Source organism: Lactuca sativa, chromosome 8 (genome assembly GCF_002870075.4).
Source record: "Lactuca sativa cultivar Salinas chromosome 8, Lsat_Salinas_v11, whole genome shotgun sequence".
Taxonomy (NCBI): domain Eukaryota; kingdom Viridiplantae; phylum Streptophyta; class Magnoliopsida; order Asterales; family Asteraceae; genus Lactuca; species Lactuca sativa.
Window position 1 is genome coordinate 4059653 of NC_056630.2, and position 14319 is coordinate 4073971.

At 37.0% G+C, this 14319-nt stretch overlaps 1 protein-coding gene across 1 annotated transcript; it reads right to left on the minus strand.

The window, feature by feature from the left end:
• Nucleotides 1-8544: 8544 nt before the first annotated feature.
• On the minus strand, nucleotides 8545-10227 carry LOC111911001 (uncharacterized). Its single transcript, XM_023906767.3, has 2 exons — nucleotides 9704-10227; nucleotides 8545-9408 (listed from the first exon to the last, which is right to left on the minus strand). The coding sequence occupies exons 1-2, from the start codon at nucleotides 10108-10110 to the stop codon at nucleotides 8817-8819; spliced, it is 999 nt and encodes a 332-aa protein (XP_023762535.1). The 5' UTR covers nucleotides 10111-10227; the 3' UTR covers nucleotides 8545-8816.
• Nucleotides 10228-14319: the final 4092 nt, after the last annotated feature.

Sequence of the window (14319 nt, forward strand, 5' to 3'; positions counted from 1 at the left end):
GTGAGATCTCTAAGGGTCACGTCACGGTTCATCATATAGTACTCTCTTACGAACTCACTATATGAGTTAGGAAGTGATTGAAGAGCCCAATCAACATCCATTTCCTCACACACAACGGATCCCAACATTCTTAACCTATCAATGTGTGACTTCATCCCTAGGATGTGTGCACACACCGACTTTCCTTCTTTATTTTTACTTGCCAAAAGGGCTTGAGTGATCTTGAACTTTTCAAGCCTTTGAACTTGTGGGTTAGGGAGAATAATTGGAGGAGGAGGAGGAAGTGAAGCATGATCTCTTGTTCCTCGATCGAATCGTGGAATATCATCTTCATGTGGAATGCTTGTTCCACGAGATTTGAGAAGACCATAGTTGTCGAACTTTGACATCTACAAAACAGGAGAAAACGAATTCAAGTTAGTTGATTGATTGAGTCCTTAGTAAATCACCCAAATGAGATACTAAGGCTAGGACCTAACACAATATTCTACAACTCGGGAGAGGGATGCCGTAACCCTAATTGAAGAATATTTGAAGGTAAGTGAATGACGATTCACTAATTTCCACCACGAAAAACAAAAAAGAAATTTAAGTTTTAAATCTATGAAAACTCCTAGATCCTTTGAGATTCATTGAACTTTTCAATGGCATGTTTAAATCTCGATATGCCCCTCTTGTTTGTGACTGGGATGCCGAGGATCACAAAACGGGTGTGAATAACCATGCAAACTTACATGGTGCCCTCACATGTTACAGTCACCTATTCGATGTGCCGGTAAACCACACACGCTCCACCGAACTATGACAAACATTGAGTCACCCTTTGCTACCTTTGCTTAGAACCATTTAGTGTGTCGATAAACCACACACGCTCCACTAACGTCTTTGCAAGGGCACAAAGTGTAATTTCATGGAATTGCATCAATTCACTTTTGCCTAAGTAACTAAGATTGGGAATTTTATGAAAAAATTTAGTTACTTTAATGATTCATTATACTTATAATGGAAGGTTTCGTCCTATCCTACTCGTTCGGCTAACGACCCTCCACTAGTCAAGAGTGCAGTGGGTAAGAGTCAAATATATCATATAACCGGATTAATATTGATCTAACATGATAAGGTAACTATCCCAATGCAAAAACAGCAAGAAATCCCGAGATAACCTCCATCTTACGAGTTGACTCGTCGAGTCACCTTGGACTCGGCGAGTCCAGCCTCCAGAAACCCAAAAAACGAATTTTCCAGATATGCAATGCATCAATACAATTGAAACCAAGCTAGGCTCTGATACCACTTATGGGTTTTAGTCCTAAGAACATCCTATGTGTTCATACAAACCCTAATGCTTGGATCTAGGTTTCTCTATTGTACATGCTTTGAATCCAAGACTATAAACCCTAATTCTAGCATATGGAAATCAATATTAACATATAATTAGGTTTAAGATAGTACCTTGATTGTTATGTAGCAATAACAATCCCAATTCCTCCTTGAATTGACTTTGGAAGGTTTAGAGTCACAAGTGTCACTCCTCTAATGGCTCACAAACACCATAAGCAAGAGGATGAAGAGGAGAGAGGTTAGAGGCTGCCAAAACTCGTGTGAAACCCTAGAAAGAAGCTTAGCCACGTTTTTGGTCCTTAAGGGATCTATATATAGTGAGGCTATTAGGGTTATCTAACAAGGAAACCCTAATTTGGTTGGTTAAGCCCTAAGCAACCCATAGACTCCTTTAATCAAGCCCTTGGACGATTTCCTTATGGGCTTCCCATAAGAATTCGTCCACCTCTTGATTTAAGACAATCCATGGCCCAAATTGCAATTATCTTATAATTACAATTCCAATCCCTTAAGTTTAATTAATCTCTTTTAGTCACAAAACTAATTACTAATTAATTATTGACTAATATTAATTAAACAATATGATTTCTCCTTTAATATATTATTCCCATAATATATTAATAAATCATATTTAATCCTTTCTCTCCATAATTCATCCTATCAAGTTGCTTTGGTGAAGGCAACCCAAAAGGACCATGCACCATCGGGTCAAGTACATACCAAAATAGTTATGGACTTAGACACTAATCCAACAAGATGGGCCATAGTTTGGGCCTTAATGATTATATGATGTTAATGAGACCATGTATAGGCCTAGGCCCAATTTGGAAAATTGGGCCATGTGTTGGGTTTTGATTCCTAGTTGACTTTGGGCCTACGGATTGGGCCTTGGGCTTGAATAAGCCAAGCTTGGGGTAATGTAATTATCCAAAGTAAGTGTTTATGGTTATGTAGTGGGACCCAATTATTAATTGGGTGATGTTTTGATATTGACAGATCTGGAATCTGTCAGCCAGCAGGTGGGGTTGAGTCTGCGGGACTTCAGTAGTATGGGATTGTGTCTACGGGACTTCAGCAGTGTGAGGTGAGCTACCTTCCAGTAGAGGTTGGTTTATTGCCACAATGCCGGCCCACCAGTAGGATTGTATGATAGATGTTTGTCTTTGTGATATTCATCTAGGTTTGCTACTACCTGTTATATGTTATTGTGCTAGTATGATATGATGCTATGTGCTAGTGACAGTAGGGGGATATAGTCCCCCAGAACACTGGTCGATAGGGCCGAAGGGGCGGTTATTCCCAGCCATGCTAGATAGTTTGAGATATATATGTTATGTGGTAGTGGTAGGTGGTGAAATAGTCCCCAGTATCCGGTCGAGAGGACCGAAGGGGAAACCAGCACCCAGATATGCTAGTCAATATCCGGTCGAGAGGACCGAAGGGGAGGCAAGCTCCAAGATATACTGGTCAGTATCCGGTCGAGAGGACCGAAGGGGAGACCATCACCCAGATATGCTAGTCAGTGTCCCGTCGAGAGGACCGAAGGGGAGGCAAGCTCCCAGATATACCGGTCAGTATCCGGTCGAGAGTACCGAACGGGTAGGTTGGGCACCCAGATATGCCTGACAATACTTGTATGTTATGTGATTGTATGTTATGTGGTATGTTGGGGGAACTCACTAAGCTTCGTGCTTACGGTTTTCAGTTTTGGTTTCAGGTACTTCGTGTTTAAAGGAAAGGAGTCGACTTGATCGCAGCGCATCACACTATGGTTTTCCGCACATGAGATCTTTGGGATTACACTCTGATATTATTTTATGATAACACGTTTGATTATTTCTACTTTGGTTTTGACATGACATGATATTACGAATGTTTTATTAAACTGTTGGTTTTATAATGACGTATTTAAAAATGAAATTTTTTGGCTTGTATTTTTGGGATGTTACAAGTATGTTGTTATTATTAGTTTTATGTCAAGATAAAAATGGATATGTTATATGTTGTTATTTTTAGTTTTATGTCAAGATAAACCTGGATATGTTATAACTTGTTATTGTTAGTTTTATGTCAAGATAAAACTGGATATGTTATATGTTGTTATTGTTAGTTTTATGTCAAGATAAAACCTGATATTGTTATTGATAGTTTTATGTCAAGATAAAACTAGAAACATTATATGTTGTTATTATTGGTTTTAGGTCAAGAGAAAACCTGGTTTTACTTCAAGATATAGCTGTTATACTGCCTAAATATTATGAAGTTAGGAGTAATGTTTAAAATCATAGTCTAGTAACTTAGGGTTTTAAACATGAAGATGCTTTTGTTGTTAGAGCTATAGGAAGCCGTCAAAGTCTACATGAGTAATTGTATTCATCAACTAAGATTGGGGATCTTAGCGGAAATCCTCTTAACTGTAACCGTTAATCCCGTGTGAGCGAGGAAGTCGTGTATAATTAGTATACGGGTTGACCACCCCACTTGTGACTATTAGCTACAGTCAACCAAAAGCAAGTGATGAACTATCCTTTTATTTGTTATTATTCCGGCGTCGATGAAGCGTATGGTGTTGTTTCTCATGGTAAATCATGAGTGTGTTTGTTTCTCATGATAAATCATGAGTGTATTATTTTATCAGAGGTATTATGTCATAGCAACGGTTACAGGCTCATGGTAGCAAATTGTTAGAAACATTATACTTTGTTGTATATAAGTATTAATGTTAAGTATAAGTTTTCCCCTACTTGTACCTTAAGATTAAGAAATGTTTAGGTATAACAGTTAATTGATAAGTATACTATTATACCTAATATACATACTAAATGTTGGAGAGTCAAAATGATACTTTCAAAACTAGACTTTTGAATGTGTGAAAATGTATTATTTTATGGAGTCAAAACTTGTGGACTCACCAACTTTATGTTGACGTATTTTTAAAATGCATGTGTTTTCAGGAACTTGAAAAGCTGGAATGTATTCGAACAGGATAAGTTTTACTACCATTGTCAATGTATATTCGATGGACCTTCGTGTTATAAATAAATCCTGATATAAGGAATAGGTCTCGTGGATCCTAGCTTGATGGTCTGGGATCACTGCTCGAGAAACTGATGTTGAGTAGGTTTCTCGAGAGTCCCTCGATCTCGTTTTCTACGTAGTGAGGCGCATTTCTCTTACGAGAGTTAGAGATAGTGAATACTTCAGTGCTGTTATGTGACATCCCCAAAATCTCGGCCAGAAAAGACCGATTTCATTTATGCTTTTTAAAATAATTTCAGAGTAAATCCTTTTGATTTAAAAGAGTTGCGGAATTTGTTCCCAAAACAAAATATGATAAAATAATATTTATCAAATCATTTCATCAAGAGGTGCATTCTCATTATATAATCAAAACTCGGGATGTCATGTTCCGATACAGACCATAAAGCATAAACGATAACATTACAAGTCATTCAACAAATATATACATATACAGACTTGTAAACAAAACAACTCGATGATTCATCCATCTTATGCCCTTGCGCCACTTCCTGTAATACAAATAAAACTGAGTGGGTCAGGCTTGGGATCCTGGTGAGCATATAGGGTTTTCAACCCACAATAAATAATTATATTTAATTTCCCCAACCAACAATAACCCGATTACCCATTCCCGTTATCCTCACTTTACGTCCGTAAAACAACATCTATCTCAAGGGACCTAATCTAGGATTTTCATCGGGACGGACATTACTGCTAAGGGGTTTCCTCAACAACAGATATCCTAAAGGCAACCATGAGGGGGATAGAGTACACCGGTGAACACATCGTTCACAACACCTATAGGTTATGAACCTGCTAGCCTTCCACAAGACTGTCTAGAAAGAGTCTGTGGTCGTTATCCATACTCCGCTGAATAACTAGATCAACAACAACATCGAGGCCTCTCATCTGTTTATCACACATCAACTATCTACCCATGTTCTACCCAACATATTAGTAGATAAAAATATATATTTTTATACATAGTTTAAAACCTGTATAGCATTCTCATTCAATACATATTCCACATAACAGATGAGGCACACCCACATAACACGTATTTCATAGAGAATAAATCATATCTATGAGATAGAAGAAAGTGAATATACATTCACACACATAACAACAAAATTATACACATAACACGTATTTCGTATAAAATACTTCATAATTATGCATTAGAAGAAAGTAACTACACACTCACATGATCAGAAGATGATCGGACAGCACTACGGCTTGTAGAAGTAGTATTCTTCAGTAGATCTGGAAGATCTTCACAAAAACCGGGCTTCTCGCGAGCAGAGCTTCGGCTCGGGAATTGCACTTCTTGGGATCTTCGGGGCTTCGGAACTTGCTTTGGGGATTGAGATTGATATCAAGGCTTCGGGATACTTTTGGCACGGAAAACGATGCAAAAGGGGAGAAAGAGAAGAGAATTTGGCAAATGGAGTCGGCTGCCATCGCAACCCTTTTATAGGAGGCTGAGGCCTCGCAGTACGCTGGGCGTACGCCTCAGTTCGTCATTGCATGCGTCATTGGAGCACTCGAGTCCGAGGCGGTGCATGCATCGGAGTACGCTGGGCGTACTCAACTACTTGGGCTTACTTCGGATCGGATCGATGACTCCCCCCTTCCTTCGGATAATATCAGAATTTAATAATTAAATTTTAATTTTAATTATTTAATAAACTTCGAAAATTCATATCTTCTTCATACGAACTCCGTTTTCGACGTTCTTTATATCCACGCGTAGGTGAGACTACGCTCTACAACTTTTGTTTAGACTCCGTCGGCTAATTTTGACTTTATTTTTATTACTTATTTTTAGTAGGCCGGGACAAGAAAACTCCGTTATAAATTCATAACTTCTTCATCCGACGTCCGTTTTCGTCTGTCTTTTCACCAATGCGCTACTATCAACGAGATCTTCGATTCTCGTTTAGATTGTTTCAACCAACAATCACTCGATCTCGAATCGAGTATTCGGGCTGCATGCTGCTAAGTAAAAATTTCAGAAAATCATAACTTCCTCATACGAAGTCAGATTTGAGCGTTCTTTTTATATTCGGAAACCTCATTTCAACTACTACAACATTATACATATATATCAGCTTTATCTAACATTTTATTTTGACGCTTATTTTTATTTTTAATTCAATTAAGACACACAATTAAGCACATAACACATAATACTCAAATAATACACTTCTATTATTTCAAAACGGGTTACAAATTTTAACCTAGACTATTAGATCCACATTAATGACAAACCCAGAAACACAGACGTTACACATTATACAGATTCGTTTACAACAAATTGGGATGTGATATCGCCATCTGAGGTGATGAGACATTTGATGACAATTGCCGAAAATTGCTCTGGAGCCCTGGTTCTGTTGTTCTTATCGTAATTGGCTGGATCTGTGTCATCAGCACCTGGAGTGGTTCGTGTGTTCTGAACAGAGTTTCTACTGACATCCCAGATACTGTTGGGCTTAGATCCCTCTTATACGAGGAACTTGCATCGTCTATTGGCTGTATCACTCTGAGGATACGTCCAGATGGCGCCAAATGTTGTGACATGTTTACAGATATTCTGGATGCTGAAGGATGGATCTGTCTTAGGTGTTTGCCTGAGAACACAATCACAAAAGAACCGTTAAATGACGACCGTGTGTTCTCCCGGGATGTCACTCCGACGATCAAGTTAGTTTTCTGAGATAAATAATTTTAGGGTAAGTTCTGTGAGAGAGAAGATGGATCTATCCCTTGAGACGGAAGAGGTCATTTTATACATGTTTCTAACGGATCGTGGGGACCGTGCCTTGTGAGCGTGAAACATGGCTTCCTCCTACTGGGAGAGTTATTCACGCTAACTAACCGCCAGGTGACGTCAGTTCTGGGCGTCACCTGGGCTATTTGTTGCTTTCTCACTGGTTGTGAGTGAATAAGGAGATCACATGGGATGTTCTTCCCTTGTGACGAGAGATGAGTTATCGCTTCAGCTTTGGCTCTCTGAAGCCAAGACCGGGTCTCAACCAAGGCAATAACGTCTTTGTTACATTTAACGTGACCGTTAGATAACGTTAACATTATTCATTTTGTCACATGTAATTTTATGGTTATTTTAAATTAATTTTTATTTCACATGTCATTTTATGGTTTTTATATTTTATTAAATTTCATATATTATTTAAATCTAATAATAAGTGCATATCAATTTCATTAATGGACCTGCCTTCTAATTTCAAAATTACTAAATTAAAGTTTCATTAATTTCCTTTATTTATTTATATAAATCGTTTGTTTAAATTGAAAAGAGAAAAAAAAAACACTTTAATTTTTATAATTCAATATTTTTCTTATAAATTCAAACTTTTCAAATATTTTGAATTTTATATTTAAATTTTCTTTTAAATGAACGCATGTAATAGATGGGTGTCACACCTACTTACTATTAAATCATAAAGATCAAGTTTCACCCAAGATCAAGTTTCAGACGTCCGTTCGCACTCTAATGGTTAGATAACAACTCAGTCACTTGTCACTTGACAAGATAAATATCAAAATTAAAAATCAAAATTAAAAGAGAGAATTTATGGATTGCAAATGTCCATATTTGATAGGAATAGAAAAATAAGTAGAAACAAATGGTATGAAAATATTTAATTTTTTATTTGCAAAATGAAATAGTTGGAACGCAAGTGAACCTCATATCATGAGAAAATAAAACATGGTATAAGAAATTTGCAAAATGAAATAGTTGGAATGCAAGTGAACCTCATATTATGAGAAACGTAAACATGGTATAAGAATACTTTCATTGGTGAAGACAAATGTTGATTTTAGGGATAATCCCATATTCTATAAAAGATGTAAACATGATTATTTTGGTGATTATCCCGAAAATCAAAATTTGTCCTCACCAATAAAACTATTCTTACATCTATCTTATACCATATCTAAGTTTCACATGATATGAGGTTGTTCAGTTGCATTCCAACCACTTCATTTTGCTATTGAAAAATTAAATATCTTGCTATTGAAAAATTAAATATCTTGCTGCCATTTGTTCATATTTATCTTCCTTGTCTTCCTAAGGATATCAAATATTGACATATGGAATCCACTAATTCTCTATCTTAGTTTTGATACTTGTCTTGATCTAATAAATAGAAAAAATGTTAGGAAGATAAATGTGAGGATATTTGATTTCTCTTTGCTATTATGCATTGCAAATTCATCAAATATCTTTGCCATGGATTTTCACTTCTACACATCTGTTCATTCGATCGATATTTTCATCTCTTTACACAATTCAAAACCACAAATGGGAAGACATTTAGGGGTTCGAAACCAAAATTATGTGGGTTTCGTTTCGACTTTAGGCAACAAAAAACAAAAAAAAAAAAAAAAAAAAAAGTTGAACTATAACTAGAATTATGCTTCAACGATCACCTAATGTTCAAATCAAATTCACCCCCTTCACGCCAATCACTCTGCATACCAATATCTCCATTTTCTCGTTCTTCATCGTTCAAAAAATCCTCAGAAGGTTCTCTTTCATCTCTGTGTATATTCTCCCCCCATCCATTCATCATCTCATCATGATTAACTTCTTGATCCATTTCATGAGCTCCCATTCCCAATGCATTAGCCCTAATTGGAGCCCTAGCCATCATCTCAGCTCGAGCCTGTTCTGCTTGGGCAATAACCGCCATGCGCAGACTAGCCGCATGAGCTTCTCTCCCTCGTGTTTCCATTTCTGCCCTTGCTTCAAATAATGCTCGGCGTTCTTCCTGAAGGAGCATCTGTTCAACCAATAATCTTTCTTCTGATCTGAATTCCCCCATGGCTCGTTTTCGGGAGATGATATTGAAGGCAAGAACTTGTTTCTCAAAGGTTGCAGTGAATTCAGATACTTTGTTAGCAATGTTTTGATCCCATTGCTGTGACCGAGATAATGCTTGCCCTGTAGAATCAGAATCAAGGATTCTGTCGTCTTCCTCGGCTTCATAGTCTGCAACCACATGGTAAGGTAGCAGCCTGGAGAGAAATCAATGAGAAACATTAATAAGATATAACTGACAAACAATTTGTAAATTAAATTTTTAGTGGATCAAATGCTCATGAATAAGATGAACAAACTGAAGATCTGATGGTATTAATATGATCTAAGTAACTTAAGTGTTCGTCCCCAGAGATCTCAGATCGAAGGAAACTATATTCAAAAAATTAACTCGCACTTTGTGCAGAATATTTGCGTTCAGAATGGATAAAATTATGGATTATAACGAAGATGCATTCACGAAAAAGGAGCACTTATGTGTAATAAACAGACCTCTCACAAGCGTCTTCTAAGGAAGAGAAAGGGCGTTTGAAATCGGGATGACAGACACGCCAAGCGTCCTGATATGCCATATGCAATTCAGACTGGTGCGCAGGAGATGTATGAGGAAGACCTTGTGACCGATTGGGTTGTAAAACTGAAGCGTTAGGGTTTTGTAGGTGATTAGGGTTAGGGTTTTGTGGATGTTGCTGATTTTTTATCGGATGCAACGGTGACCGGAGATGGGAATCGATGTTAGAAGGAAAGCGAGAAATGGCCTGCTGCTGTTGTTGGATTTGTTGCAATAGAAGGAACTGTTGTTGATGATGATGATGTTGCTGCTGTTGTTGTTGTATCAACACCTGTTTTTGCATTTGTTGTCGTTGTTGCTGCTGAGCCAACGCCATCGCCTTCTCCATTTCGTTCTCTCCGATTAAATTCCGGCGAATCTTCAGACGAAATTCTCTGCGTCTTCCTATTTGTGCTCTCCCATTTCCGAAGAACTCGGCAAAGGAGTTTTGCCTGCAATCGTTCTTTTCAAAATCATGTTATTAAATAGGGGTTAATGTCAATAAAGGGTAAACAACTTTCAAAAATATTCAAGAAATACCTTTTAATTGAAAAAACTAAAAAAACGTCTAATAGATAATGAATTGTTGATTTTGTTTTCCTATCCAACTTATTTAATCTGTATATAATCTTTGCGACTTGCTACCTTTAGGTAAAAGGGTAGATAAAAAGAAAATGACTAAATTTGAATAAAAAGAATTCCCCGAACACCATAACCATCATCGTCACCGCCACCGCCACCTCTGTTATCTATACCTCCGCCATCGTCGCCGCCACCTCTGTTGTTTGTACCTCTGTCACCGCCACTACCACTACATCTACTACCGTCAGCGTCACTACCTCCACCTTCGTCACCATCACTGCCACCTCAACTACTACCTCCACCATCGCGAAGGGAGTGATACAGGTGGTGGTGATGGTTTTTGTGAAGCCAAAAAAAAGATCTTTTTTTAATATAGGATAAATTATACTAATCGTTCATCGTGTATATGTCAGAAAGCGTGTTTAGTCTCTATTTTCAAAAATTAACTCGAACCGTCCCTCGTTTGCTTAAAATTTGCATGCTTCGTCCCTCTGGACATAAAAAGACCTTTTTTTCCACCACCACCTATTTTGGAAGATGTGTCTTATGTCCGATCACCATTGAACATATCCCACATTTTTCCTTCCCAAAAATCCGACGACCCCTAAATTTAATAAACAAGAACCTGAAATCAAATCTAACTAAACCCTAAACCTGAAAATCAAACTATAAACCTATAAATAGAAACTCACGAGTCGTAGTATAAGAAAGAGGATTCAAAATCAAATGCATTGGTGGTCACCCCAAATCCCACTGCTTTTCGAAGAACCTCATATCGATAATGCTAACCACCAAAAAACGTGAAGAATCAGACCTCCGACAACCACCCTTTCATCATGCACACTTTATTTTTTATGTTACTGATCCCCAAACAGGCGGTGGAGCTTGATCAGAAACCCTAGGTGGCAGATCAAAACCCTAGGCAGCGGCAACGTCTCCATCTCTATGTAGAACCCATCGGAAACCACCTCTCCACCTTTATGATGCCATTGATCTAGACTTTACTCTTTTTTTCGACAACATCTCCATCAATGATTTGGATTCAAAGAAATGTGACAGGTGCGGTGGAAACAGAAAGGGGACCGCCGAGAGTCTTGGTCCATACGGAGAGGAGATCACCAGAGTCACTATGATGAGTTTATTTCAACTAAACAAGACATCGAAAACGCAACAATTACAACAAAATCGAAAATCCCTAACCTTCTTCCGTTAAAGAAACAGATCGAAGATTAGAATCCGAGAAGAGCTATCGATATGAAATTGGTATCCTCGTTTCTGGGGCTGGCGGAATTGGATGTAAATGGTGATACATGGAGAGAAAGGTTCACCGGAGGTGGAGACGATGGTGGTGGCTGACGATTTGTGTCTGCACTTTCCCTCTCATTGAATATGTGTGTTTATTTCTGATTAAAAATGTGAGGAAAGTGAAGGGGCTATTTTTTTTAAATATAATAATAATAAGGGTAAAAATAAATTAATTATAAAATAAAAACACAAGGGTATTATCCTCATTTCAATTCTGGAACGGACTAAGTTCGCAATAAATTCACCTTTGAGGGATGAAGCGTGCAAGTTGAAACCAAACGAGGGACGGTTCGAGTTAATTTTTGAAAATATGGACTAAAAACGCTTTCTGACATATGCATGAGGGACGATTGGTGTAATTTACCCTTTAATATATATATATATATATATATATATATATATATATATATATATATATATATATATATATAAAGAAGACTAAATAAATAACTAGTTAATTTTAGACAATTTAACAAAATCGTCAAGAGGATCCAATTAGATGAAATAATTATAGCAACACAAGGATATTAAGAAGACAAAATTTTGAGCATTTGATTCCATTTGGAATTGGGGAGTTGATGAATATAGCATAAGAACAAGAAGCTTGAACTTCTCTATATGTATACACCATCAAGAGTAAGACACTTTGGAATACTAGTTCCCTTCTGTATTTATGACTTCTTAAGCCTTTAAGTGATTGACATAATTAAGCACTAAAGGATAAACACTTCTACACAAGTAACACTCTTCACTAACTTCAAAAGAGGGGGGAGGGGGGGGGGGGGGAAGGGAAAGTGGAAAGAAACTTATGGCTTTTATACTTTTCTAAAAAGAAGAAGCGGTGAAAATGCAAGCATTACTCATGGTGAAAATGCAAGCATTACTCACACTTTGTATACTCACATGTAAGATCTTTAGCCCATACTTTCATTTAATGTAAAGTACAAATATCCTACAAGTAATGTATGCGTAAGTGGGAGGTTGGAAAGCAACCTATCAATCCCTTTGAAAGTCACAATTTTAGTGAGAGAAAAAAGAGAAAAAGTTTGACTTATTTCAAGAACTAGTTTAGTCCATGTAGTTATAAAGTTAGGTGGTAACCAAAGTGGCCGAAAACTTATAAATGACTTATTAAATCATACCATGTGATACAATAACTAGTTCTACTCTATTGAATTATTATTTTATTAAAAAATAACTATTCTATAATTAAATAACAAACTTGATTTTATTTATTAGTAATCATATAATAAGAATAAATATTTAATATGTGCCAACTTGATTAAGGTGTAACCATATACGATCATATGTTATTAGCAATATCATTCAATAATGATTATTGAGCATATAGATCCAACAGGTGGCGGTCGGTATAGGTGGAGGAGGTGGTGGCGGTAGGTGGTGAAGGCGAAGGCAATGGCGATGAAGGAGGTGGTGGCAAAGGCGGTGGTGGAGGTGGTGCTTGTGGCGATTGTGGCGGTGGGAGAGGTGGTGGGGAGGTACTTTTTTTAACATTTATTAGTCTTTCTATTTTTGTAGAATATATATCATCTAATTTGTTGAAGTTGTTCACATATTACCATTTTACCTACAGCAGCAAGTCGTAAAGTTAGGATGTGAACGTGTATAACAAGTTGTATGGTATATGATGTACAAAAAAAAAGACTAAATATGAACAAAATCAACAATTGATTACCCTACTAAGTCATTAATAATCCATTCCCAAGGTAAACATACCACATAAGATAGTTGTATGGATTTAACTTATATTGGTGTTCTATATATATATATATATATATATATATATATATATATATATATATATATATATATATAGGGAAAGGTTATATGGAAAATAAACAATTAGGGCAACACATGTTGGAACCAATGAAAGCATGACAACACATCACTTTGGAATAACTACATAAATAACTTCCATAATACATTGCTTATGAATAAAGAAATGGACACGTGTCACTTGATCATTGGTTCCAGCATATGTTGCCCTAATTGTTCATTTTCCATTGAACCTAACCCTATATAGGGAAAGGTTATATGTAGTTTTATGCCCTAATCGACTTCCCAGTCACAAACAAGAGGGGCATATCGAGATTTAAATGTGCCATTGAAAGTTCAATGAATCTCAAAGAATCTGGGAGTTTTCATAAATTTAAAACTTAAATTTCTTTTTCGTTTTTCATGGTGGAAATTAGTGAATCGTCATTCACTTACCTTCAAATATTCTGCAATTAGGGTTACGACATCCCTCTCCCGAGTTGTAGAATATTGTGTTGGGTCCTAGCCTTAGTATCTCATTTGGGTGATTTACTAAGGACTCAATCTATCAACTAACTTGAATTTTGTTTTCTCCCGTTTTGTAGATGTCAAAGTTCGACAACTATGGTCTTCCCGAATCCCGTGGAACAAACATTCCACATGAAGATGATATTCCACGATTCGATCGAGGAACAAGAAATCATGCTTCACTTCCTCCTCCTCCTCCAATTATTCTCCCTAACCCACAAGCTTGTAAAATTGAAAGGTTCAATATCACCCAAGCCCTTTTGGCAAGTAAGCATAAAGAAGGAAAGTCGGTGTGTGCACACGTCCTAGGGATGAAGTCGCACTTTGATAGACTAAGAATGATGGGATCTGTTGTCGATGAGGAGAT

Coding starts and splice junctions, on each gene's coding strand:
- LOC111911001 (XM_023906767.3), bottom strand. CDS start 10,110: ATGGAGAAGGCGATGGCGTTGGCTCAGCAGCAACAACGACAACAAATG. Junction 9,409..9,703: donor TTAGAAGACGCTTGTGAGAG/GTCTGTTTATTA, acceptor ATTTCTCTCCAG/GCTGCTACCTTACCATGTGG.